Source organism: Chenopodium album, chromosome 18, assembly GCF_948465745.1.
Source record: "Chenopodium album chromosome 18, dcCheAlbu1.1, whole genome shotgun sequence".
NCBI classification, from domain to species: domain Eukaryota; kingdom Viridiplantae; phylum Streptophyta; class Magnoliopsida; order Caryophyllales; family Amaranthaceae; genus Chenopodium; species Chenopodium album.
Window position 1 is genome coordinate 30,307,215 of NC_137851.1, and position 8,515 is coordinate 30,315,729.

At 38.4% G+C, this 8,515-nt stretch overlaps 2 protein-coding genes across 2 annotated transcripts; both read left to right on the plus strand.

Annotated features, from left to right (window-relative positions):
- Positions 1 to 649: 649 nt before the first annotated feature.
- On the plus strand, positions 650 to 2,453 carry LOC145592047 (F-box/LRR-repeat protein At3g26922-like). Its single transcript, XM_081648513.1, has 3 exons — positions 650 to 1,816; positions 2,011 to 2,202; positions 2,391 to 2,453. Exons 1-3 carry the CDS (start codon positions 650 to 652, stop codon positions 2,451 to 2,453), a joined length of 1,422 nt encoding a protein of 473 aa, XP_081504639.1.
- Positions 2,454 to 6,425: 3,972 nt separating this feature from the next.
- LOC145592048 (protein FAR-RED IMPAIRED RESPONSE 1-like) lies at positions 6,426 to 7,181 on the plus strand. Its single transcript, XM_081648514.1, has one exon. It carries the CDS (start codon positions 6,426 to 6,428, stop codon positions 7,179 to 7,181), a length of 756 nt encoding a protein of 251 aa, XP_081504640.1.
- Positions 7,182 to 8,515: the final 1,334 nt, after the last annotated feature.

Genomic DNA, 8,515 nt, shown 5'->3' on the forward strand with positions numbered 1-8,515 from the left:
TTTTGTTTGGGATTACTCTGGCTTATGATGCGGGTTTAAGAAGGTTGGAGGTGGAATCAGATTGTCTCCACCTTGTGAAGATGCTACAGGGAAGTATAAAAGAGAAGTCAGCAGCTCAATTCATTGTTTGTGACATTCTTAATCTAGCTAGCATTTTTGATTTTTGTAGCTTTGATTTCTGTCCTAGAAACTGTAATAAAGCAGCTCATCTCATTGCTAAATCCTCTTTGGATCACAATGAGCTACGTGTGCTGATGGAGGAATGTACTCCAGATGTATGGCCTACTATCCTTGGTGACAAGGACCTTTTTTAATATATTCCTTGATTACTGATTGTCAAAAAAAAAAAAAGAAAGCCGAGGGGTCATCACAGTTACGTTTCCACGATACTACTTTGGCTTCTTTCAGTCTTCCGCCCGCTCAGCTAGCACAGTTACGTTTCTAGGGTTATAAAGTTGAGGGTATATTCATTCATTCAACCCTAGTCTAGATTCATTGCTACATTTAAATCGATTTACCCATTACACGTATCTTCATAGTCACTTATATATATTATGCCATAGATTTTCATAATTTCAATTGATTAATACACAATTTGGTAAATTAAAGCCAACACATCATCAAAATTCTGTGTTAGATTAAGGTGAAAATGGAGAAAAAGTTTCATTCAGAGAATGAATCAGATAGGATCTCTGAATTGCCAGAATTCATTAAAACACATATATTGTCATATTTGGATATTAAAGATGTAGTTAGAACTAGCACTTTGTCGAGGTGTTGGCGGGCATTGCCTACTTGGCTTCTCGATTTGGATTTGAGTAGTTATAATCTTAGTACGGCACTCGCGAATGAGTGGGAAGGTTTCTATGCTTTTCTTGATCGAGTTTTTGAGTCGAGTTTTGAGGTTGATAAGGTTAAGCTCTATGTGCCGGGTTTTGGGTTTGATTTGAAGTCTCGCTTGGATCATTGGCTTGATGGTGCTGTTAGACGTCGTGTTAAAGAATTAGAATTAGAGATTGGTGTGCGGGAATGTCCTAGATATAGTTTCCCTGAAAGTAGTCTTGTTGCCAATTCAATCACGAAATTGAAGTTGCATAAATGTGAGATGAAATTTTTATCTGTGATGGATAATTTGTTGCCTTCTTTACAAGAGCTCTGTCTCGAAGATGTTTGTTTAAATAGTATGGCGTTGGAGAGTTTACTTGGTAATTGCATTAATCTTAAGAATGTCACTTTGATGAATTGTGATGGGTTTAGAAGACTAGAAACCTCAGGTCTTACTAAACTTGAGAAGGTGACTTTTGGGCATAGTGTTTATGTGGAATCGATTAAGGTTGATGCACCTAATCTTCTTGAGTTTATGTACATATATGATGGCGACTCCATTGGTAATACATGTGAGATTGAGATTGTGGATTGTAAGATTATGAAACACTTGGAGTTAACTGGTTGTCATCTGAGCGACAATGACTTGGATTTCTTACTAGAGAATTTTCCACTCCTTGAGGAATTGTATTTACAGAACTGTGATAATCTAGTAGATGTCGACGTTTATGGCCAAAATCTTGTCAAAATGGCTTTTGATAACTGTAGGGAGTTGGTGATAATTAGAAGTTCTACTCCTAATCTAAAGTTCACCTATATGGGAGAAGATCCCTTACCCTTTGTGTACAAGGGTCCAGCTCTAAAATTGACAGATGCTTGCCTTCGCCTACAATCAGACCTTAGAAATGAATATTGGTTTGTTGGACTCATCAAATTACTTGCAAAGCTAAGTGATAGTGAAACTTTGACAATTGATGTTGCTTCTGAGGAGGTAAAGTAAAGACTTTCTCCCCCTCACCCTCATGTAGTAATGTCAATCAATTCTTGTAAGGAGTAAAGAAAATATTTGAATTGCTTCTAACATTTTTTGGCCTTGTACTGCTCTGCATGCACTTTGTATCGGTTCATTATTACTAATGACTTTTTTTAAAAATATATGGTCATGTTCTGTGGTTTCAACAACAGGATATTATAATTCCAGGATGGTTTAGGACGTCCCGCCCTCCCCTGTATGCTGTCAAAAATCTGTTGATAGAGTTTCGACTGTCAAGATGTAAGTCTCCTGTTGAAGTTTTTGATTCTCTGCTTTGGCTTGCTCCTTGTCCAGAGTCTATATTCATATCCGACGGTGATTTTTCAGCTAGCAAGTCAATTAAGGTATTTTTTTGGAGTCTTTAGTTTGCTTTGTTTAGATCACAAACGATTATTGCAGGTTTGTTTTCATCTCAGCCCATTATAATACTTCGTATAGTACTGCTGTTCTATATATCCAAGCAACCGCAAATTAACATGACAATAACAAACTTCTTAATTTTCTATGCTCATCATTCTCATGTGTATTTAAGATTATTAAGAATATGTCTGTTAATTTATATACTCCTCTTGTACTCCCTGTAAATAAATGTTAATTTAGAAGTGTAAAAATCACAAACTTACATTGCACCAAAAAAAAAAAAAAAAAAAAAAACCTCGAACTTACATATATGTAGACACATAATGCATTGACTGATTTGCCAAAACAAATACATTGACTGAGGTACGAGACTACGAGGTAGGGGTATTGTGCTGTTGAAGGGTGGACTAATGAGGCTGATCTTAAGTGATGTATGCCTTCCAACGCCAAGTCAATATTATGGCTAATTGTGAAATTAGAATTTGAAAATAGCTATTTTGGTGAGTAGTTTTGCTAAATTAGCCAATTTAGTAAAAGATCCTTGTTCTTCAAACTATTATAAGGGGCCGTTTGATTGGAGTTAATAATCAAAGAGAAAAGGAATGTACATGCCTCATACCCTTTATAATGTTTATTTGTCACTTTTAATCATTTTCTTTACCCATTTTTATTTTTAAATTTACCCAAAATCATTTACTTTGATTCCCACCCCCTAGCCTTTTCCATGCCCTTTCCTTGGCCACCGTTCCTCCACCATATCCATACCAACCACCAACCTTCTACCTTACCCCCACCACACAGCCACCAACCAGCCAACTCGCCGCCCCTTCCCCGGCCATTGCCGCCCCTCCCCTGGCATTCGCCTACCTCCGACAAGCTCGCACCTCCACCAAAAACTTTCCCCCACCCCTCGTCAAAAGTCGTTGCACCTGGTCGCACCTCCCCCAACCCTCGCCAGAGGTCGTCGCACATTCCCCATCCTCGCCGGAAGTCGTTGTTACAACAATTCGATTCTTGTTACAACAATTCTCTACAATTGATAAAACCCTAGATATTTGGGGAAATTGGAGAGCGAGAGAATTGAAGTGAGGTTGAAGCTTGGCGATTGAGGAGAGACAAAGAATAGTGAGGTGTGACGAACTCTGGCGAGGTGGTGACTGGGCGGTGGAGTCGCCGGAGAAGTGGTAAAGTGAAAAAAAAGGGGGATGTATGGTGGTGTTGGTCATTCCTTTGTTTTTTAAAACAAACAACATACTACATAGAATGGTTTTTCACTCCATTCTCTCCCATTCCCTTTGTTCATTCCATTCCCTTTACCCTGTGCGAACCAAACGGCCCCTTATTATAGAACCTTAAAGGAACAAGGAGAAAATTCTTATAGTATCCAAGTACCTATACTCAAGCTTTAGGCTCAGAACTTTGCATATTTTTATTTTGTTTATTAATTTAACTTAGCTTGCTCATAGTTGTTCCATTAAATTTAATTAGTATGAAGAGTATTTTGGGCTTCGGGAGCCATGTAGCACTAACAATAGTGGATGCAATGCAAAACTCTGATGTTTTTCATCAGCCTTAATTTTTAATGGGGTATTGGAGTGTGTATTTTCTAGATGCTGTATTGTATTGTTCTTTGTAAAATTTGGATTGGTGTTCCAAAATGTTGCCTTCAAGTCTTCAGTGTCGTGTATTCAGAAAATATGTTGTATATCATATGCCTCTAATTGACTTGCCCTTCGCACATAATTCTTTTATGTAAGTATACAACTTCATGGGTGTATCTGATTTTGGTCCAATAGTTAAAACATTGTTAAATTGGGTAATTTTATGATATCAGTACCTTTGACAGTAGAAGTTTGAAAAGGAGTAATGATAGTCATTGGTTGTCTGCTTTGCATTTCAGTTTCTATACGATGAGAGGCCATTAAAAGGCAAGAAGAATGGTGGTCGCTGGAAATCCTCCAACTGTTGGCAGCACACTCTCAAGAAAGTATGGATTGAAAATCAGGGAAGGGCCAACGATGATACGGAGCTGGTAAACTTCTTTGAGATGGAGAGGATTGGTGGGAAGGTAGAGTGTATAATCAAGAATCTCAAGCCCTGAATATTGAGCTGGAGTTGATAACGGCCTGTCTCCAGTCCGTCGCTTCGCTCTCATGATTAACTGTGAATGTATGCTCCTTTGGTGAATCTGAACCTTAGATAATTGCAGATTTGCAGTCTTGAGTATGTTTTGAACTTCTTGCAGCTTTTATCTTGTTTGTTTTGGTTAATCTTTTGACATACAGGGATCATACAGGTCATATCTTTTGGTTTTGATTTTTTTTATTTTTTTTTATTTTTTTAATGCTAGGATTTGAAGCATACATATGAAGCATTCCTTCATTTTTAATTAGATACATCACTTTCTATAAGTGGAAATTTTAATTTAAATGCATCACTTTCCTTTTTAGTTAATAAATTCTCTCTATCTCTCTCCAATCACATGAAGTATGCTTCATATATTACAGGAAGTACATGTCAACGCTATGTTACAGGCAGCAACATGAAGTATATTTGTATTTCCTAGCTACTCCGTATTACTCATGACTTGTTTTGAAATATAACAGTAAGTAGTAATCACATAATTCAAATTGAACAAAATGACTTGTTTTGAAATATAAGTGAAGTCAAACTAATCACAACCGAACTTCTTTAGCGGCCATATAGTCAACATGTCTTGTTATTTTTTTTTTATTATTGAGTATGTTTTTTACAACAATTGTTTGTGAATTAACGGGTCGTTTGGATTATGGGAATGGGAGTTTGGGGATTAAAAGGTGGGAATGGGATTGAGAATTAATTGATGGGAATATATGAAAATATGTCAATATCTTGTTAGGATAGTGGGTGAGAATATATAGATAATAAATAACAATTTTACAAAAATACCCTTACTAAAATTACTATTTTATTCTTGTCATTAATGACAAAAATGACATTTTTCCCTATTCTCATTCCCATCCATTTATTACCTACCCTCCCTAGGTAATAAAACTCTACTACTAAACAACGCCCACATTTTTATCGAAATCGTCCACATTTTTATGTAAACTTCCAACATTACCCTTTTCTTCCTCTCTCTCCTAACACAACCACCACCTCCCGTCACCACCATTGCACCGTCGCCACCACCGCCAACATGACGGACAGTGATAGCGGCAGGCCATGTATTCCGCCGGATCCACTTCGCGAGGTAATTTATTTTCGCCGGAACTCAAACCGCCCAAAAAAACGGTCCACCGTGGTCAAATTGGGCAAACCGGGCGGTTAAACCGTCTTAAAACCGTGCAATCCAGGCGGTCCAACCACGGTCAAACCGTGTAGTCCAAGCGGTTTAACCATACACGGTTTGACCGTGGTTGGACCGCCCGGATTGCACAGTTTGACCACAGTTTAACCGCCCGGTTTGCTCGGTTTGTTTTTTTTTTTATTAATATTGTTTTTATTATTATTATTTAATTGTTATTATTATTATTATTATTTAATTGTTATTATTATTATTATTATTATTTCATTATTATTATTATTATTATTATTATTATTATTATTATTATTGTTGTTGTTGTTGTTGTTGTTATTATTATTATTACTATAACTATGATTATGATTATTATTGTTGTTATGATTATGATTATTATTATTTTGATTATTATTTTAAAAATATTTTGTTGGGATGTTTAATAGGCATCATGTTTAATAGGCATCACTGCCGGATTATGGTGGCGATGGCATCGACTAGAGTTCATATTTTATAACGTCAATGATCTTCCCGACTTTTGAAGAAGCATTTGAATGGGCACAAAACATTTCCATACGTTACGGCTTTTTCCTTACAAAGTCTTCGTATAAGAAACAACGAGATGGTCGACCGGTCAAGTATCTTAAGTGCGATCGTGGCCATAGAAACACAGCCGAAGATAGAGATATGGAGAATGCTGTACGGAAAAACACGAAAAGAAAGGGTGTTAAGTGTCCATTTCGTATCAAGGTCACATATATGGTGAACGATCAAGGGTGGAAAATCATTCTTTCATCAGGTTTGCATGGCTTGCATAACCACCCAATGATGGTATATTGAGAGGGTCATCGGCAAGTGAGTGGTCTAAGTCCGACTGCGAAGCAATTGGTTAGTCAAATGAGTTCAGCATGTGCTAAACCTAGTCACATAATGGCGGCAGTGAAAGATGCGTTTCCCACTGAGAACCCTAACATGAGACACATCTACAATTTCAGAAGTCGTGTTAGGGTTGATGCTAGTGAAGGGAGAGATGTCGTCAACCAGTTCCTTCACTTGGCCAATGAGCGCAAATACGTTAGTTGGGTAGCTGCTGACCCCGACACACGTGTTGTCACCCACGCCTTTATGGCACATCCAGAGATGGCGAATATGTTACGAACATATCCACATGTCATAGGGATGGATTCCACTTACAAGACAAACAGATACAACATGCCGTTTTTTGAGATTGTTGGGATCACACCGACAAATCAAAACTTTTTGATCGTGTATGCTTTAATGAAGACAGAGTCCTATGAGAGTTACAAGTGGGTCTTGGAGAAATTGAAGTTGTATATAGGTTTTGAAGTGACTCCTAAGGTGATACTAACTGATCGAGAGTTAGGATTTATGAAGGCGGTGAAAGAGATATTCCCAAACACAGCTCACTTGCTATGTAGGTGGCACATCAACAAAGATGTGTTGGCCAAGGTATACCATTTGTGTAAGAAAGACATGGTGACTGCCGAGAAATTTAGGAATGGGAGGTGTTCAAATATCATGAATGCGACATCTGAGGATGAATATGAATTTGAGTTGCAACAAATGAAGGATAATTGGGGAAGGTCAAAGCATACCATTGTAGATTATGTGAAAAAAAACTTGGCTTGTGCACAAGAACAAGTTTATTCCAGCTTGGACAAATGAGGTGTTGCACTTTGGCAACGTGAACACGTGTAGGGTGGAGAGTCAACATTCTGTGCTTAAACAGTGGCTCGGAAGCTCCAAAGGGTCAATGGATTCTATCTTCAACCGTGTACACCGCGCCACTGAGGGTTTGCTTATTCAAATTCGTCATCATTTGGAGGACTCCAGACGACGAATTGGAGTGGAGTATAGGGGAATTCCCTTGCACAATCTCAGTGGCTATGTTTCCTTCCATGCTCTCAAAATTCTTAAGCAGGAGGTGAACAGGATGAGAGAGTTATCTGATGATGTGTACGAGCGTTGTGGTTGTGCGATGTTGATGACACACGGACTCCCATGCGCTTGTACTATACACACCTCGATTCAGGGTGGTACGAGGTTGTATTTGGATCAGGTCCATCCTTTTTGGAAAACCCTAGTCATTGGAGACGGTGTTGACATTCCTATCTTTGAGGATGAGTTGGAACAGGACACGACGCAGTTTAGATCCCTGGTTGATGAGGTACTACTTCGTGATGCCAGTTTTGTGCGAAGTGTGAACCGAGTGTTGTTTGCAGAGCTTTACCCTGAAGATGTAGATTATGAAGAGCCCGAGATAAATGAGACAACCAGGGGTCGACCACGAGGCCAATAGTGGTCCTCATCTACCAGGCGTGATCCAAGTGGCTTCGAGCATATTCTGGGCGGTCGTAGTCTTGGTCGTGGGCGAGGTCGCGGCCGAAGTAGGGGTCGTGCTACTTCTACATCTAGCTCCGGACGTGGTCGATCACAATTATCAGTAAACATGGAAACGCCTTCGGGTATATGCTTTATTATTATTATTATTGTTGTTGTTGTTGTTGTTATTGTTGTTACTTGCTATTATTATTATTATTATTATTATTATTATTATTATTATTATTATTATTATTATTATTATTATTGTTGTTGTTGTTGTTGTTGTTGTTGTTTATAATGCTAAAATACTTTCCTGGTGATTATTACAGGTAGTCAGATGAACATCGATGATTTTTTATACGTCGATCATTTTCCGAAATTCATGTTGCCGTTTTTGGAAGGTTGGCTTGACCCGATAGGTGACGGAAATTGCGGATTTTGATGTGTTGCAGATTTCTTTTTGGGTGACCAGGAACAGTGGATGTTGGCCAGGACTATGGTTGCAAACGAGGTTGCCGCGCATCCTAACCTTTACTCTCAAATTTATGCTGATCAACTGGAGAACGAGGTTCGTCGTATCAGATGGACTGGTGGGAGATGTACAAGTGAACATTGGATGGTAGTGTTTCAGGACTTGTTTCCGATCGCTAACCTATTCAACACTGCCATTATGCTTT